This window comes from Amia ocellicauda, chromosome 13, assembly GCF_036373705.1.
Source record: "Amia ocellicauda isolate fAmiCal2 chromosome 13, fAmiCal2.hap1, whole genome shotgun sequence".
Lineage (NCBI taxonomy): Eukaryota > Metazoa > Chordata > Actinopteri > Amiiformes > Amiidae > Amia > Amia ocellicauda.
This window is the reverse complement of record NC_089862.1, coordinates 28,520,355-28,540,773: the sequence shown is the minus strand read 5'-3', so window position 1 is coordinate 28,540,773 and position 20,419 is coordinate 28,520,355. Positions and strand designations below refer to the sequence as shown.

At 37.2% G+C, this 20,419-nt stretch overlaps 1 protein-coding gene across 1 annotated transcript in view; it reads right to left on the bottom strand.

Annotated features, from left to right (window-relative positions):
- LOC136766713 (phospholipid-transporting ATPase ABCA1) overlaps window positions 1-20,419 on the bottom strand; it is a 38,954-nt gene that overhangs the window by 18,290 nt on the left and 245 nt on the right. Inside the window, exons 2-11 of the mRNA XM_066720442.1 lie at window positions 17,814-17,918; window positions 16,455-16,548; window positions 12,114-12,255; window positions 11,586-11,704; window positions 7,401-7,522; window positions 6,568-6,759; window positions 4,434-4,523; window positions 1,814-2,057; window positions 1,030-1,169; window positions 92-208 (exon numbers count right to left, since the gene is read on the bottom strand). Coding sequence (XP_066576539.1) covers window positions 92-208; window positions 1,030-1,169; window positions 1,814-2,057; window positions 4,434-4,523; window positions 6,568-6,759; window positions 7,401-7,522; window positions 11,586-11,704; window positions 12,114-12,255; window positions 16,455-16,548; window positions 17,814-17,879 — 1,326 coding nt within the window. The 5' untranslated portion in view covers window positions 17,880-17,918. The remainder of the gene's footprint in view (window positions 1-91; window positions 209-1,029; window positions 1,170-1,813; window positions 2,058-4,433; window positions 4,524-6,567; window positions 6,760-7,400; window positions 7,523-11,585; window positions 11,705-12,113; window positions 12,256-16,454; window positions 16,549-17,813; window positions 17,919-20,419) is intronic.

Genomic DNA, 20,419 nt, shown 5'->3' with positions numbered 1-20,419 from the left:
GACAAAAATGGTGGGCTTAAATCTACCACCAGACAATTTTATTAATATCATTGTTGTTGTTTTTTTCATTGAGATGGTGATATTGACCTACCCGAACTAGACCCATCTCATCGCTGTTCTCCATGAAATTCCAGATCTTGGGTTTCAGCTCTTCCCACATGCCTCCCAGATCCCTAAATACACCCAGTTCCTGAAACGTCTTGTTAACCTGAAACAACAAAAAGGGCCACATTACTATTAAAGGCTCAGGAGTTTCAATACAGTTCTAAATATGCAAATCTATTTTGAATGGTCTTTTGCAGCTTCATCCTTGGTAATTGTAGGTTATATAAAGAAGTATTTGATGTGTGTTTGGGAAAAAACAAACTGCTTTTTCCGGTATAATATAAATCACACTTTCCTCCATATAAACAGTCAATAGGCTTGAGGATATTTATGCGTTCTGTCCACCATTCAGATGCGTCGGTACAGAGTATACTTCAGGAAAAGGTTAGGCCTGCTCCAATTGTGCTTGTATGTGACAAATTATACAAGAAACTGCAACTTTTTACCTGCCATTTTGGGTTTCCACTATATTTTAAAACACAAAACACAGTTTTTCATTTTTTACATTGTTCTGTGGTCTGATGCTCTATAAATCTAACACTTTTGATACATACAGTAGGTAATAGTGGCCCAAACAAACTGTTACTCCAGGAGAGAGCAATAGGGTGGACAACTGAAATCTGCAAGTTATATTTTATTTTGTGGCTTCTTAATGAAGAGGTTAAAGCAAACATCTGAAATAAATAGCTGTATACAGATAATTAACATATGGAGAGAAGATAATAAATGTAGTCTCCCAGTTCTATTCAACCTTAAACTTGTTTAGGTGATTGGCTTTGTATCAGGTAGATGTTTTTGGGTTATGATTTAAACAAACTTTCGATTAAATTGAAATTCATTGTATCTTGCATTGAAATTGATCAAATATTAAAATAAATAATTACATTTAAAAAAGATTTCCAATTGTCAAATGCAAGTGATTACCTCTTTGATGATCTTCTGTGTGGCAGGGGTGTCTGGAGTGTACAGGATCTTGCCCATAAGCAGTGGCTTCAGAGCCCTCCAGATCATTCTAGAGATGGGGCTGGATTCCAGATTCTTCATCATGTCATTGCAGTAGGGAGCTACAGGAACAAGAATTTAAATGTAAGAGCAGTTGTTGTCAGATGGCATTATTCACAAAGCTCTCTCTTGCATGTTGTTTAATAGAGAGAAAAAATAATTTTATATGGCAGATTAAGTATTCATGAGCAGGTCTGTGTCAGGACAGTGTCTGTTGCTTTTTGTTCCAACAGCAGCTGTCAATTATTAAATTAATGTCATTATCTTCTCAGGCAAGCTCAACTAAGACTTTCACATTTTAGTTTTACACCTGATAAGTTAAAACATGTTGAATACTCAATATATTATACCCACAGAACGTGCGAGTCTGGAGAGAAGTGTTAAATTAATCCAATTAATTTAATTAGACCAATTATGACGCCTCAAGCTGGGCTGGAACAAAAACTAGAAGACACTACGGTTCTGCAGGACTGGAGTCTGACACCCCTGAAAAGTATACGCATTTCTGTTCTGAAATTCATTCCCTGCCAGGCTACAATTTGCCAAATCATTAACCCTATTGACAAGATGCAGGAAGCTGCCCAGAAAGTAATCGGACGACCTTAATATGGCTTTCACCCTCTCCCCTTCAAATGAAAATAATAGAAAATAGAAAAATAAATAAATAAAACAGTACGGCAAGTGTTGCAACTCAAGAAACACCTACTGGATGTGTGGTCATAGAGGACGGTTTCATCCTCGCTGTTGTTGTTGTTGTTGTTGCCAAACAGGGCTTTATAGTTGTTGTCCTCATACCAGTTGAGGGATTTAATTTTCAGGCCTCCTCCCTCTGGATGTCCACACACGATCCTGGACACAGCCTGGTACATGTGGCTGGGGGACCCGGTGGCATTCTCAGTCAGAAATAAAATTTCATTTCTCATGTCACTCCAGCTTTTCATTCCTCCAAGCTGAAAAAAGAAGGCAAATTAAGCACCTATCATGTCAGGCCACTGTAATTTCTCATAAGATCCGAGTGCTTATACTTTATTTGTGGTCCAGTTCATACTGAAAGTTTAATTGTGACTTGTATTCACCTCGGGTCCATTTCTTGCACAGATCCTCACAACTTATTTAGTTTCACACCACAATTGCAAAAATAAACCACACAGTCCTATCTGGCCGATTTAAAACTGATCATGTGACCCTAATTGTAGCAGTTTCTTTTTAGACGTTGCTGTAAACATAGATGAAAACAAGTACAGATTCTCTAAACTAGAATATTTAAATCTTTCATACACCTGAGCTGTTAAAAGGAGATGGTTGTTTAGCCTTGTAGTATCTAGGAGGAGATCTTGTGATTGTTAACTTTGTAAACTAACCACCTGTTTGTTGTGTTACATAATTTATAATATAGCAACAGATCACAATTAAATAACAGAATATAAACTTAGATCATGATCCAGATAATCCTGTTCTTTGCATTACGCAAGAGCAGGTTTAGAAATGGTTTCTTTGTGTGGCACATGCCCCATAGTGAACCAATATTGAAGAAACAACAACAAAACCAAAAAAGAAAAAAAACACCTGTTAGATTGAAAGTTACTGTCGGTCATGTTTCGATTGTGGAAAATGGTGAGTCTCCAGGACAAATGTTTAACCCTTGTCCAACATTGCTAGCTGCTTTAGCACATGAATTAGTCAGCCACATCAGCAAGTTGGCCGTCACATGGTATCAATTATGTTCTATCCTTCGTGAAGCACGAGCCGTGGTGAAGTAAAAGGAAGCAGCTGTAGCGCTATGCTGAGGTACTTTTCATGCAAATTATATATATATATCTATAACTTTTTATTTATGTACAAAAATATATATTTGAGTATCCTGACACAACAAAGATTCCAAAAGTGCTCAGAAAGAACATTCAGAGCAAAATATTTAAGTTTCTGAACTGCTTCAGTAATTTGAGAACAGGAATAACCTCAAGTGCCCTCCTCCAACAGTAACAGAAAGGTTACTGCAGTTCACTGCTGAACCGCAGAGTGCAAGACTTTGTCGACCGGGGAACAAAGAAAGCAAACTGGAAAGGGGGGTTGGCTGCAGTTTTAACATAAAGATCTTTTTAAGACAGTCACGTCTAGTCTGCAGCTTTTCAATGTGTTGCAAAAGGTTTCTACAGATCTCCAAGTACACATACGTTTTATGTGAATATACAAGTGAACAATTGGGGACGCAGTTTCTCTTTTTTTTCTTAAAATCTGACTTCTTGTTACCTCATGTCTCTGTTCTGCTTATTTAACTGTTCTTGGCCGTACATCCGTGTGCCTGTCCTTAGCCACATAAACTCATTGTCTCATGATTGAGTAAGAGACTAACATTTCTCTTAACTAAGTAACTTGCTGGCCTCTATCAAACTGGCACGAACAGGCAACACAGCCTCTAACATTTCTCTCACTTCCATGGCTGATACAGCTGACAATAACTGTGTCAACCGCAAACTGCACTTTACTTAATTTCTCATGACTTCCTTTTGTGAACTTTCAGTTTCACAGCATTGAAGGTGAACTCCTAATTTAGAAATGGTTAGTGCTTTAAACTTCAGATACAGCACTAACATATGAAAATCTTAATTAGCCACTCACTCTTAAAATAAAAACTACAGGATGTCAGCTTTGGATTAACAGGACTTGCTATGGCTGCTTTTACTGCCGCAGTAAGGGTCCAGATCATCCTTGTACGATGTATTGTATTCCAACTTGTATTTTCTAACACTGCTCAAGTCACAGTCTACTTATTATGCTAAACAATACAATTATTAACACAACATGTCACATTTTTTTAATACGGTCTGGAAAATTAAACCTTTTAAATTTAAAATGTAAATGTTATGATAGCAGTAATATTCAATCATATGAAACTATACAAAGTAATTGAACACAATCTGGGTTAAGAAACATGATAGTTTCTAAAACAAATGGATTTACTCAGTTCTTTGATTTCAACAATAGTTGAAAAGAGCAAAAGAGCACAGCATGGATATAACTGAAGTGCTTCAACAATCTGAGAGGAGTAATATACACCCATTGCTGCAGAAGTGAAGAGATGTAAATCCCTTTAAGGAACTATCCCAATTTCTCTGTTAAAATGCAACAAATGCTGGAAGTACACTGGTCATATTTGCATATTGTTTGGTTAATTTCCCATTCCTCCTTCTAGGCTTAATCATCTTTGTAATGTACACAATACTTCAGCTTCCACAAACCCTTCCAAACATGAAGTCAGACTTTGATGTTTCCCATGATTCTGGGTTAATCAAGGCTATTAGTTTGGTCAGACTAGGTAAACGTACCTCAACAGCCAGGGCTGCCAGACTGTTAAGCAGGTTGTCTGTAGCTTCTGAAACCTCCTGAACAGCATGAGGATCAGTGTTCACCGTTTTCTGAAAGAGAATTACAAAAATAAATACATTAGAACATAGAAAGGCAGTTAATGACAACCTCTTGGCTGATGTTCAAGAATGTATTTTATCTGGATACATTTATTAAACATACTAGAGCCCCAATTCATGGTTAGACACCCACTGTAATGAGCTTTCCTTTAAGTTTGCCATTCTGTATTTTTTCCTTTTTCCATTTTTTTAAATTAGAAGGAGTTTTCCACAATTAATTTAGTTTGTAACTCATGTTTAAAATTTTGAGTTACAGCAAAAGAAGTACAAACTATAAATCTCTGAAGTTAGTTGTTTTCTGATAGGTAGTTATGCTGCAATTACCTATAACAGGTAATGCTGCAATTCTGTTTTAACAAAAGAAAGCTTATGTTGGATTAGACAAATTGTTAAGAAATATGAGAACTGTTTCTATTTAATTGAATTGAGGCTCAATTCTGTGCATCTACATTTCTATTTTTTGTCTTCATAATTTAATTAGGTTGGTTATGTTTCTAACAAAACAAATACCCTGGGAACAGCGCTAAGTAAAGCCACGTTTCAGACTATTATGGCCTTCCTGGATGACAGCATTGATATTGCCAATCTCTTCAGAATTCCCACTGAAATACAGTTCTGCCTTGAACTGTAATAACTTCAAAAGACAAAGGAGGTATTCATCAAATTCATGCATCTCTGTGACTCTGAACTGAAATAAACATTGAACATGAAAAGAAAAATGATGACAAAGCCTGCTACTTTTCATGCAGCTACAAACATTTGCATTCAGATTCCCTGACCTAATTTTTAACCACATCATGAAGTTTAACACACTTCACTATAAACTTCAATTTGTTCCATTGTTTCATGGGAAAGACTGCGGTACAATGTTGGTACAATGTTAGTGATAGTGGTAATTACATGCTACTAGAAACCACGCTTTGATAGATTCATGTTTCAGACACTGTTTTGTTCACTTGCAGTTAACAGAAGAGTTGGGGATTAAATGTTTGGTTTTACAAAATGGTAACAAAGCAGCTTGCATTGTTTTTATACAAGACAAAAGTTTGTTTTTTTCCCCTCAAGTCAGAACATCAATTTCACTGTTTGATACACATACCCACAATCAGTGAGGACTCAATATCAACAGTATAAATCTCCACCAAGATCCTTTTAAAAGTAAGCAGATGTTGTTGCACAATGCCAGGCTTCCTAAAAATAAATGGAAGCCTTGGTAGCCTTGCCACTTCCCATTTCCAGTTTCTCCCCGCTACTCATTCATCTGGGCAACTTTAAATACAACAAAAGCTGAGCTTGATTCTGATGCTTCATTAGGTTTGCTTATTTCTTAGTGAACTGCATCTTTCAAAATTACTGCATCATGTTTCTTCAGGGAGAAACAAAACAAAACATTTGCATAAAAGTTCAGGATTAAACAAGTTCAATATTAGTTGGTTATTCTGTACCCACAACCCATGTCAGATTAATGATCAAAATCCTCAATCTAAAGTGAATATTAGCAGTGGTTTCCCGATATTCTTGAAGGAGCTAGCTTTACACTTCCAGGAATAAGGAGAACATAGGACATTCCAGAACATAGGAGGGGCTTCTTTACAGGCCCGAGGCACTTTCCTCCCCCACCCTCTCTTCCCTAGCAACCTACTCACCAATCCTGGCTCACAAAGATATATCCACCTTTTTATGAACAATATATGCCAAGATGAGCATAGAGGCTCTAAAGTGACACTTTCACAGGCCAACATGAAAGAAGAATCTCTATCAGTCCAAACACCTAGAAACATTGTTCAGGTAGTGGAAGGAAATTCCCCAGAACCACTGTGGTAGGTTTCCAATAATCACAAGACAATAAACAAACACATCAGCAACATCCTTTTACAGGCTGGGTCCCTTTCTAACATTAAGAGAGATAGACCAGGGTCAAGATGTGTGGCTCTAAATGCAGAAATTAAGAGATTTTCCAAATCCAAGTTTTTTCAGAAAACCACAGTTGAAGAACAGACCGGTTGGCAGTTTTGAGACGCATCGGTGTTCTCACCCGTATAGGCTTTAGAAAATCCAGGTTGGACAGGAAGTGCTCCTCTGCTTGGTTGAGCCATTCCTTAGAGGACGTGCAGATGATTGTCTGAGATTGCATTAACACGATGTTGTCCGATATGCGGACAAAGTCTCCCAGTTTGGATGAGTTGCACAAGTCTCTCAAGTGAACACCAAATCCTCTTACCAGCACCTTTAAAAATAAGTAGTAAGACAAAGATGTTTAGCATTCACACAAATCTTAATTGTTAGCAATGAGGGGCATACAGTTTCTGTAGGAGTCTGGAGTTTGAAAAAGAAAAATCAAATGTGTGTAGTAATTCACCAATTAACTGAATACAAAATTAAATTCAGCACTAGCCCCTTAAGTAAAAGGCACAGGATAACTTTAGAAACAATCAATCATGTGTGGTAGTTGGGATATACAATAAGTAGGCAAAGGGATTTGTGACAAATAGAATTCCAGTAATAGTGCATTGCCTTTTCAAGCTGAAAGTCTGTTATCGGACTATATTTACAAAGAATTTCCATATATTGCTCATTTTGTATGACACAAGAGTTTCATCATGTATTTAAGTGGTAAAACAGAGGGGGGTGGGGGGTTCTTACTGTTGTAGAAGGATGTATTATTATTTTGACAAGGGTATTTACAGAGGTCTGAATTTAACCGACAATGATATTACAAAATTCTTTGTCTTTTTGCACTGAAATAAACTATCAATTGAGTGGTCTGATTGAGCTAAAATTAATTCATTCAGAAGTGGGATTGGATTATTGGTATTTTTTAAATTCAGTTCCCTATGTAATATTAATGATGATTCACTAATCACTTACTTGTTCCAAGTTCACATCGGCTTCCATTATCTCCTTGACAGCATATTCTGAGAGTGAAGCGTTGTTCTGCAGGAATGATGATAATGTCTCGTTATTGAGGAGGAAGTCTTTCAATTTGAAACCTGGAGACAGAGAGAGAAGGAAAACAAATGGTTTCAGCTATAATACAGATGTCTGGAAGCCTTGTTGAAAAAGGAGGAACTACAATTGAAAAACTTATCCCCAATCCTAAGAATCTCTGAAGAAATGCAATATATCTGGGAACATCCTCCTTGTAGAATGCAGTATTGACGGCCCATTTCTGAATTAGTTCTGAAATGCCACAGTTCTTCTGGGCATTGCAATTCAGTAAGTTAGCCACTCCGTTAAATAAAGACTACTTGAGGATGGGAACCAGAAAACCTTGTGGTTTTCCTGGAAGAGGACTGGCCATCACGGCCCTACAGACCAAAAACACAGGCTGTGTAAGTCACTTGCTGTGAGCAGACGGTTGCATTTGGGGACACAACATATAATGGCATGGAGACAGGGTGGGCCGATCTGGTTAGGGGGATCCACAACAGACTTCAGGTACCAGTAGGAACCATGGCAATCTACACAAATGCTGCCGTTTCCTTTCCTGACTTGTAACAAACAGAATAGGAACCAAATTCTATTTGAACCACCCCACCTGGCCATACCAAATTAGGGAAAAATCAATGATCTGTGTCACAACAATGTCCTAATAACTCTCCCATCTGGGCGGTCTTTAATTTCCCCTTATATTATGCACAAGTGTGAATTTCAAACATAAGTGAATTACAGACCTGTTGCTTGCTAATCCCTTGAGCAGCAGTACAGTGCATGTGAAAACTGTAGCCATTTATTTAATTTTTAATTGTGCCGGTATTCTACATTTTTGCAGACTGTACTGAAATTAATTAATTGAATGTAGTGGAGAATTAAAAGCTGTACACAATAGCCAGTCATGAATGCATCATTTTAAGTAGGTCAGTTGTATTATAGCAGTTATATGTTAAAGCCTTATGGCATTTCTTGTACTTCGGACTATTGTATGATACATATAACTAGAAATATCAGTGAGAATTTTAATGTGTGCATTGAAGAGACACAAGGGTGTTGAAGTTCTCAACACATAGATACTCAATGGAAAGAAAACTAACAAAAAGCAAAACCTTTCATCACACAATATACTAAAACATTAATAATGACATGGATATCATTGTCTATTAATATAAAAGCTCCACACACATATACAACAAAGTACTCCACTTCAGTAATTCAGACCTAAGGAAAATGTAGTGTGATTAGAAATGTTTTGTTGAGCCTAGTCTGTCTTATCATACTTTTTCCCCCAGTTATTACTTAGCGATCTTTTAAGCAGTGAGGATAACTGATAGCAGACTATTGCCCCCAGATGAATAAACCAAAAACACAGAAACATCCACATCTTCTACAGTCATAATACACCATCAATGTTTCTGAATATCGGATCTGAATTCTGTTTATTTTATTTGAATGTGCATGCTGAGTTTTTTTTTTTTTTTTTTTTTTTTTTTTTATAGCTTCAAGGGGAAAAAAGTATACATTTACAGTTATCAGCAACTACTGCCCATGTCAAATCATCCAAGAAAGCTTTTCAGTTTAATTTAACAAATAAATGGTTTGGTTAAAAGTATTGAAACAAAGAAAATAAGAGTGTTTATATTTGATACCGAGAGGTTTTGCAATTCGTTCAAAGTCACAATGTCTTTACACAAACGGGGCATGCTACACAGGGTGGGGGGGCTCCAGTCCATCTTAAGAATGCTGAGCTGCCTTTCAGATCTGACTGCGAGTCTTTTGTGCTCACTTTGGCAGAACATACCAGAACAGCCTTAGCCGTGATTAAACTGAAGGATGATTTTTTTTTCTTTACGAGGTTACTACAGGTCTTTGCTCTTTGGCCTACATTAGGAAGATTGTATTTCAAGCTGGCCGCTGCTGGATCACACATATGTGGGGCAGTCTGGGCATGCTAGGCACTGCCACACACAACTCTCTCTCTTCTAATGAGACTGAACTTAACCCAGCTTGAAACTGACCAGGAATTTGCCCAATTGTTTAAACATATCTTTGTGCACACCTTACTGTTAACATGTAAAGAAAGTGTATTTCATAAAGAAATATTCTGAGGGGAACATTCTCCTACCTACAATTTTAGCAAAATTCATGGTAATAATACTGGCGAGGGTCTCTGTTCAGAGCGGATTTACCATACTCCCTCAGCTAAGAGCAGCTTTGATTTTTAGGAGTCTGCATTGGGGTGCCAAAGCAAGTTATTTGAGGAGATGTAGGAATGATACCAACAAGTTAAATTCCTCCCCAAATCTTTTTGAAATGGTCCATCTCTCACCTGCGCAGAAGGATTAAGGTTCACTTGGTTGTGTGGTACAGGGGAAAGGCAAGAACCCACGTACCACTGTTAATCAGTGTTTGCGCAAACTGACAAAAAGTACAACAACAAACAAAGAACCAACAAGAAGCACGGTCCACATTTTTTATCTCAGTCACGGCAGCAAAAAACAAACATGAGATTACTGAAGCTGGAATGGATTCCCAGACTATCCATGTCCTAAGGCTATTAAAAATTAAGTCAAAAGGACATTTTCAGCTCCCGTTTCCGTGGGTGAGCACTGCCGAGGCCTTAAAGATGTGCTAAATTTTTGTTTTAAATTCCTGCTCTGTAGTCCTATAACCCTAGTTAGTTCAAATTAAACAATTTGTGTAAGGTCATTGTACTGATTGGTTAAGAGATAACCGCCCCATGAGGCAACAGCACACCACTAAAAAAGGTGAGGATCATTTTCAACAACAAAAACAAACATCATAGCACACGCACACAGACACATCGGTATTGTGCACAAAATCTTTCCTTGAGCTTGGCCTATTGTTTTTAGTTATTGGCTTTACAATTAGAAATCATATTTAGACTTTAGACGTTTTGGAGATATCTCTGTGCTGCACTTTCAATTGCAACCAGTGCCAACCAACTGCGTCTATTGAATAATACATTTTTTGAAAAGTACTAAAAAGTTCAGATACTCTTGTTAAAAATAAATTAATCACTGATGTAAAATGTTTTATCAGAACCAGCAGGGTTTTATTAGTAAAAGTGAGAGATGAGATGTTCTGAAGACACCCAACTACGTGTTCCTGTACCAGGGAGATTAAAAGAAACTAATTGACACACTAACTGATAATAACATCATAATACTGATGCTCATTGATAACCTATGTAGTCAGCTCAAGCTTGACTGAATCAGCAAATTATAGTGCTAAAGCATTACACCACAGCTTAAAATATTAAAAGAACTAATTTTTTCACACACACACACACACACACACACACACACACACACACACACACACACACACACACACACACACACACACACACACACACACACACACACACACACACACACACACACACACACTAAAAAACAAATCATATTAGAAAATCCCTTTCAATTCATAATTATATAGTGTTCAGAATTACCTATTCCGAGTTCAAAGTTTCAACCCAAAATATACAACAATTTAAATGTGTGGGCTTTGCAACAATCATCTTCCAGAAAACATGAGAGCACAAATAGAGAAATAGGTTAACAATGAGACTAAAAGGTGCCTCTGCATCTGACATGAACTTCAGAGCGCCTAAACACAAACACTTCAGTTATGATCTGCATCCTGTTATGAAGGGTGTGCTGGGATATCTTCCTGTAATTTATCACTAAAACCCTCAGTAACCTCCCACAGCCTGTGTACGGCTGATAACTCTGTCCACAGCCCAGCCACCAAGCACAGAGGTGCCAGGGCTGTCTGTGTCGGTCCACAGCTGATACTTCCATACTATGAAAGTTTATTTCTTCCCCCTGTCATCATATTTCACCCGAGGGCTTGTCCTTAATGAACTCCTTACTGCCATGTGTCATTTGAGCTGTGACTAAAATTCCTTCCCTTGGTTGCACAGAACAGAAACACAAGTCAGCAATTTTGCGACAGTGCCCTGCCCTTGCAGCCCTCATAAGTATGCGTTACTGTAGTTTTACTGGGTGTAGCAATACTTGAACAGCTTCAGGGATGCTGTGCTTTGCTTTGGGGCTTTTGCTTTCCCAAATGCATGAAACAGAAAGCGGATACCTGAAGAGGAATTCTTCATGTTCTTCAGTGCCTGAATGAGGTCTTTGAAACCACTGAGACTCTGGTCATTCTGACTGTACAGCAGGATTTTCTTGGCGTCCAAAAAGAGGCGAGAGATTCTGTGGAAAACAGCACACAGAGTCGTGTAAACAGATGCACAGGCTTTCATTCTTGCACCATTATGATCCAGTTGGTGAAAACATGGATTCCAAATAAAACCCTTACATGGGGCAGCAAGAACACTGTACATCTGATATGTACCCGAGCAGCTGCTGTGTGAATACTTATAAGAGCCCCAATTGATGTGGATACCTAGGCTTGGAACCAATTGTAATATAGGCCTTGTTTTGCATATAAAAGGATGGAAATGGTTTCTACAAAGCAGGACAAACGGAGGATTACATAAGCTAAATGTTATAACTTCATTCCCTGTATTGACAAGGCAGCCTGAATTGAGAAATGACTCCAGGAAACGAGCTGCAAAGATGAATGTGTGTCCTGGGAGACGGAGTATAGACAGTGACTCACATGGACTTGTTGAAGTTGCCCACCGCTCCGGGGGATTCTCCAGGCGTGGGGTAGCGGAAGCAGGGGTTGTTGGCATTGCAGATGATCCCCTGAACCCATGGCAGCGTCCCCGCGGATGGCATGGCTTTATTGGGAAAGTGACCTGCGAGAAACACAGCATGGTAAACAGCCTGCACTGTGTGTCTTTACAAAACCAGAACATCATAATACTAAGGATTACACAAGAATAATCATACACTAGCAGCTGATCAACACACATGGGAAATATGGGCATATTTTGTTTCTGGGGGAGTTTTTTTGCTTCATTGAAATTTCTCCCAATACAATTCTAGCTTTGGAATACGATGGAATACAGAAATTCTGAACATTATGGCAAATCCTCCAAATGCACTAACTTTCCTGAAAGTAAAGAGTCCCTGGGCAATGCCGCACAATCAATGCCAGAATGTTGTTCCACAGTTCTTGGAAGTGTTGGAAGTGCGTGAAGGTCATTGCTTTATAAGACAGTATTAAAGTTCGGTGAAAGGTGAAAGTCAGTCTTTCCAACTCCCAGAGCTACATGAGCACATCATTCCACACAGTCTGTATTGTACCATTGATTTGAACAACAAATAAGGCAGTTTGGCAATTTTCCCTGTTGGGGGTGGGTTTTTGTGCATCTAATTGTTTATAAATACTAACTGATGCCCATTTCCTTTCAGGTGGATGATTTATGGACAAAGGAAAAAAGGTTGTTCTTTTGTCGGACACTGATATTCCCGTTTGTCAGACCAGCAAGTTTTTTTTTTTTCCCCCCCACACTTACACATTTACAAGGAATGCTAAAAGTTTCAACAAATCTATATATGTATTGTAACCATAATGATCCCTATTTTACAGATCAAACAGCTTTCACAAAACCAAGAGACGTAAAATGACCTGTAATTAAAACTGAACAATTTTAATTCTTAACATCTGTAAGTTATTCATATCTGTGCAGTTGGACACCATCAAGGTTATTAAGCTAGATCTAGACAACACAATCTTGCGATTTATTTTCTCACTGGTTACATAACCTGCTGTAAGCATTCCCTCATTGTTCATGTTAAAAGTTGTTTACAGAGTAACTTGCTAACTCAGAAGAACTGTCTATCAAGGGTTATTAAAATTAATGAGAAGAAGTGGGACACAGCACAGATGTCTTCACAAGTATAAATGTGAGGGTGGTGCATTAGGATATCCCCCCATATGCTAAACAGCAATCAGCTTTGAATGGTCTGCCCAGCAGCGGTCTTAAACAAAGTGGCTGGTTTGAGGTGGCAAATAGAAATGTATCCAGAAACAACATCTGAAAATCGACAAGCTACAGTACAGTACACTTAATAAATGTAGTAAGATATTAAGAAACTTGAGTAAGAACAAACAAATCCAAATCAGTCAAATACTTATTTTCAAAGTACATCTACTTTTAGAATTTTAAATAAATAGAAATGTCTGTGTGCAAGTTTTCCTTAGTATTATGTTGTTGTGCTTCTCACAGACAAATGCAATGAACCCAGTTTTCACCTAAGAAAGAGATTATTTATCATTCCGGACTTCTCATTTTCCTCATTTGTTTTCATACGTCAGGTCACCGGTTTTCAAATTCTGGAACTCGGTTGCGAAAGTTCTAGAAGCATACAAATGCAGTGGTCTGAAGATGTACATTTCAAGCAACAAAACTGCTGAGACACATCAGGTTTCGTTTCTGCTCTGTGACGCACTGGCTGCCGAGACTCTCTGTAGCAATTCCACTAGTTGTATACCTACCATTTCAGACAAACTATAAGAGCTGTAAATGGCAGTTAAACACATTATAAACAACTAATTCTGAATTATACATTTCTAAAGCATTCATGTATGAGAAAATTCTACCCTATATTAATAACATACAAAACTATTTTTTTAAATGCCAGTGAATGACAAACTACTAAAATTCTGTAAATAAAAAATACAAAATGTAGAGTGCAAAGTGTGATACTGTCAGTGTGAGTGTGTTTAGGGTGGGGATCTGGTACGTGAGGTCAAGAAATGACCAGACTTCAAATATTTTTAGATCACAATGGTTATGTTGAAAGGAATTTCAGGATTTCAGGTCTAGTCAAAGATTTAACTATCTGCTCACAACCAGACAAGCAAGGTTGTCCCATTCAAATTAATCTTCAAATTTTTGAGGACAAAATTCTCTTGTGCTCCTCTGGATGTTATCAAGAATTGACTTGCTCAGCAAAGAAAATGAACTTTGAGCAGCTTTCTTTCTGTAGGTTTGCAGTCATGTGTATGACAAGTCAAAAAAGCAGGACTATTATCAGTTAACGTTGAACTGCCAGCTGTTCATTCGGGGCTCCAAAGCTTCACTCTGAAGAAACTGATAAGATAAACTATTCAGCCAGGAGTCTGTAGATTTACCTCATGCATCTTTCTTTGGTTGCGCATGATAGATAAAGTTGTAATCTCCTCATTATGTCATCTTGAAAAATCTAAATCATGTGCAAAAGCAACATGCTAGTTCTAAATGTTCGTACCAAATGACAGAAACAACAACTTTAAATGTAGATTAAGAGACCATTACTGCCCACTACAGTGTCAATCTAACACAAAGAAAGGCTCAGCACACTCCAGAAGACCGGCTGTGATGCGTCTGCAGGGAGAAGTTTCAACATGCCCAGACTCACATGTCACATGAATCACATCTCGCATATTTCCTGTGTTGTTCTGTATTTGAGCGTTGTTTTGTGTTTTTCAGGAAAACTGCTTGGAATTTACTTGGTTGGCATTTCCTCTCCTTTCAGAGATGAAGAGGAAAGAACAAGCCTTCATTTGATGTACACAGGGGCTCTCATTAATAACAGAATAAATCCATCTTAAAACAATTCAGACATGAGGGGTAACAAAGGTTTTGACTGCGGTCTGCATTTCACACCTGCATGACATTAATAACCTGTTAGTTCCTCAAACCTAAACCTTAATTAAGGCTAATCCATGACTTCAAACAATTGATTCTCTTCAAAGAGCCACTAATACCACAATTTACTTTACTGTATGTGATGTTTTTTTGTAGGATTTACATTTGTATGTTCTGAAAGTTTCCCTTTGTTACAAAACTTTATTCCACTTAAAAATGCAATGTTTCGGTATTAATGCCTGGAGCATTTTAAAAAGCTTTATACTACTAGAAAATGCAAAGAAAAACACCATGAGGATTGTGTTTAGACAAACTAATATCATGTAATTGCTGTAGAAGTTCATAAAAAAATACAACTGCTATTTTTGCCTATAAAAAGATCTATAAATAATGCAAAAGTATATACAAATGCTGTGTGAAGAGTTTTACGAATGGAATTCTGTACATGCCGTAGACTAGCACTCTGGGTATGGAGACATTTTAAAAAAGACCTGATATTTAACTGTATTTTACATAATGGCGTTAAGGAATGAGCATGTGATAGTGTCACAGCGACGTTAGCTTGTGGGGATAAAGTTTGCTCTGCCCAGCACACACAAAAGCCCAGAACATTTAATCAGAGCTAGAGGCCTTGATAACTCGGGGGTACGGTGACCGGTTACAAAGTTCCACTCTGTACAACTTTACAAGCAGCCACGGCCTCTCCAACACTAGTATGCACTCTTTAATCAAGCCTTAACTGAAGACTGTAGATAGGACAGGCCATAAAATCATCCATAATAGCTCTTAAAGAAGTGGCAACTGATACTCAATCACCAGGCATTTGCTGTAAAGATGGCACTTGATTGTGCACACTAAGAATATGATTAATTTGAAGACGTATTTGTGATCCTGTCTGAGTCACATCATGTTCTAACACCAGTGTATCGTGGTCAAAATTGTGTTTTTTTTTGCATGAATAGGGAAGTAATATTAAAACCAAACTAACAAAACATCTAAAAAGTAATACATTTTAGGCAGATATAACAAAAACAGCATTCGGAATGAACATCACCAAAAAATACACTGTAAAGATTATTTTTCATTGCACATTATATATAGTGACCAATCACATCAGATTCATAATTTATAAATTGGTTATTTTATTCACAAATGAGTATTCTGAGGCACAATTATATTTCACTACCAATCAAAATTAATTAAAAGATGTTTTGTGGTTTCTCATTTCTTTATGCAATATGCACTTGTGTTATAATGTATGTTTTTCAAATCCAAGGGACACTTTACAAAACAAATAGTTTAAATGAAACTGTTGTTTCACCCACAATTAACATGAGAACTATGACCAGTAATATACTTTTTTGGTGGTTTAGATGTTACATTACTAGTGTTAACCAGAGAAGATCTTTAGCACTCACATTCATGTTGCTCATATGGAGGATATGAGAGCCGCACAGAAATCAAGATGAAAAATATGAAGAGTGGCCATGCGATCTCGATCAGCAGCTGGAGCTACAAAGAAAACAGGACAAGGGAGATCAGAGTTTTTAAAAAAGCCATGTACAACACATTCAAGTCTTTCAGAGGCCCATTTAAACAGTGTGTGGTTTAAGTATCTGGAGCCTGCATTCCAGTCAAAGTATTTCTGAAACTTCCACACCGATCAATTGTCCACCACACATGTACTGCTGGGAAATTAATCTTAAAATCATTTGTTTGTAAAATAGCCATATTTCTCAGATTTGACAAACCACTTCACTGAATCCTTTTTTATCCATTTCAGAATTTGGTTTAATTTCCTAATTGATTTACAGCATACTCAGGATAAGGTGTAATACATTGTCAGCAAATTGTGAATAACAACGTAGTGCTCATCTATGAAAACACCCTCCGTTGACACTGCTCCTCAGGGGGGCCCACCAAACAGGGATTTTTAAATTCACACAAAGCCACCGTCCTGTTAATCTAGCCTGTATTACCAAATCCATTTAAGCCTTCTTATTGTACAGGACAAATATGAACAGATATGCGAAATACTGCTTCTTACAGCATGAATAGTGAGCATAAAGAACAAGCATTATTGAGGCTGTAAACATTCAAAGACAAGACAAACTTATTTTTCGTTGCAAGATTTGATTTTTTTTAAATTTAGGGTAGATGTATTGTACCATAGTACATAATGTGGTAACATATTTTGTTTTCATTCAGTTGACATTTTATAGCATGTTTTCCGACACAAAGTACTATGTGACATTTTGTGATCTCAAGAAAGTCATGTAACTCTTAATGAACCGTTCCCCTGTCTGAGAGGGTGGCAAAAGTGGGTCACTAACCCCATTCCACAGGGTGGTATCTATTCAATTACTCGCTCATCAGCTGTCCAGACTTTAATCCCCGGAATAACTGCAGCCTTGCAACTGAGCATTTTTTAGCTCCAGACATCTGCTCCCTTCTTCTGTTTCGGGGAACCATATGTAATCAGCAAAACAAAAAGACTCTGCATCTGCTAAATCACATGTTCCGTCAGATACAAGTGTTCATATTGTACATCAGTCCATGTGGCTCTCTTTTTTTTTTTCTTTATTTTCCCCAAACAAATTCTCCCTTTGTTGAATGCTACTATATTTAAAAAAATAACAGGACAACCTCTTCTAATGGGACAACCAGATTTTGTTTCCCCCATATCAATTGACCCTCACCACACTATGATTGCTCCATGTAATAGTTTCCAATAAAAGTTGATATGACAAATAGTACATTGTGCAAAAGAGACTTACTGTTTGCCTTTTTCGGTAGGTAAAGTTCTTCCACAGGAGTAAGCCCAGCTGAGTAAAGATGGACATCTTTCCCCTGAGATCTCCCTCTCAGGCTCTGGCGCTCAACTGAAAGAAAGCAAAGAGCACCAGGCAAAAGAGGATGAAATCCAACCAACACACAGCTCAAAGGTTCTGATCAAAGTTCACTCCATTATCTGATTTTGTTGAAAGGATTTGGTTAAACAGTTCATTGCTGCCAAAATTGAAGGAATTGAGTGGTTAACACAAAAAAGGAAAAAAATAAAAGGAATAAAGTATTTTGTTTTAAGTTTTAAAATGTAAGTTGAGACACTGGAAGTTTGAGAAGTTCTGTTCCGGTTTCTCCTTCACTCAAAGAGGAGTTTCATAAGCTTGTGCATGTGAATTCATAAAAGAACATTCAGAGTAACCCATTACTTGCAATAATTCATGTTTTGCTGCCCAGTTTACAGATCAGAATTTATCCAAGCCTGTATGTACCCACAATATAGTAGTAATAAGTTCAAACAAAATCCAAAAACTATAATGGACTTAGGGTGCAATACAAAGTTATGACAACAATTACATAATTTCCAACACAATCCCTTGCAATAAAACACTAATTATGTTACATATCTTGTTATCTATATGTTGAGTTGATAAACAGTTGAAAATATATTGTTAAAAAAAACAATGTTAAGGGTTGGGGGATATCATTAATTTATTTAGTCATTGATTGATATACTGATTGACTGGCGTCCTGTCCTGGGTGTATTCCTGCCTTATGCCTGCCGGGGTTGGCTTCCCCACAACACTCGCCAGTTTCGAAAATGGATGGATGGATGGATGGATGGATGATTTACTGACTTCTGTTACCTAATGAATCATCAAGACCCATACTTTACAATACTGACTGTATGAGTTTCTTTCCTTTTGCCATGGTTTTTTTTTTTTTTTTTTTTTTTTAGGACTTCTTAATGTCATCTAGATGAGTGGTTCTCAACCCTTTTCCTTGAGGACCCCCTACCCTGATGTGTGTTTTGGTTACAACCGAGCTCTCAATTACTCAATTGAACCTTTAATTGAATAAATAATTTCCAAAAATCAGAGCCTTTTCATTATTTTAAACAGTGGGGGGGGGTTATCTTCAGTATAAAACTGTATATGAAACCAACAATTTTAAAAATCATTACTTAAATTAAGAGTTCAATCATGTAATTGAAAGCTCGGTTGGAACAAAAAACACCAGGCTAGGGGGTCCTCCAGGACTAGGGATGAGAACCACTGATCTACATATGCTTTACGGATTTAGATCATTTATGTATATTTAATGAGTATCTGTTGTGCCTAATGCACACACATTTCATCTAGATTCAGTAGTCATGAAGTCATACTTAATGTGTATAGCCTTCTGCAGAAAGATTTATGGACAACAGATTTTATTTGTTCAGGAAATACAATAAATCGCCTTATGTAAACACATTTCCACAAGAACAATAGCATGAATTATAGTCAATAAAAGTACGTGAACGTACTGATAACAACAAATCAATTAATTAAAATGCGTTTTTCCTCCTCCCGTTATGTTGATATATTATATTACATCAGTCTTAAAGTTGTCTGGTAAATGACAGCAATTATAAAAGCCTTTTCAATTGAAATGATTAAAATATAAACGTGATCAGAGAGCCCACTATGGGACAGCCTTTCTTTGTACTTGTTGTTTGTGCAGATGTCTGCAGCGCCTCCAGAGCCACAGACAAGAAGTGGTTCTTGTTATTTAAAGGTATTATTTTTTATTTAATCAATGTCGTGCTTCCAATCTTAGTATATGTATTTATGTATGCATGTTATTTAGAGAATTCTGGTTTCCGTCCCTTTTATGAGGATTTCACTGCACACGTATTTAAATAAAAGCAATACATTTTTAAACCTCCCTCGATGCCAATACACTATTAATTTGTTTTTCATTAAGCAATTAAGCAATTTTTTTTTTTCCATTCAAGACATTTGTTTTGCCCTTGATATCAATAGTAAACATTTGTAATGAAAAAATATATATTATTATCTGTGAAGGTTTCTATCCCTAAACAAATGCACTAGCCTTTGTATACGGGTTTACAAAATAAATCGCTAAAATAAAAGAATGTACATAACTAGCGTGAATGTATATTTAATGTTTTATTGGTTTGCCTTTGGCTTTTAGATCAGCAGCAGTTTTGGGATTGTAACTTCTGCCTCGAAGTGTTTCTTTGCAGGAGAAGGGGTTACTCTCGGTCATCGCTGCGGCTCTGTGACTAACGGCAGATGCTACAAATGATCCACAATAAAGTGCTGCTGCCCAATACAATCACTTTGTTACCGATACAGCCAACACACCGTGAACATAGCGTTTCATTAAACCAATACAAAATAAATCCAAATTAATGCAGTTCAACCATACGAAACGTTTAAACAAAAACGAGCAGATGTACACTGGCTTAAACAAAGAAAAGCGTATTTTCCATGCTTTTTGACATTTCCTCATTTCATGAACATCTTCAGAACATATCGCAGATGTGTGATTTACAGACACACGCACAGATATTGTTCAGATATCTCCGAATAAA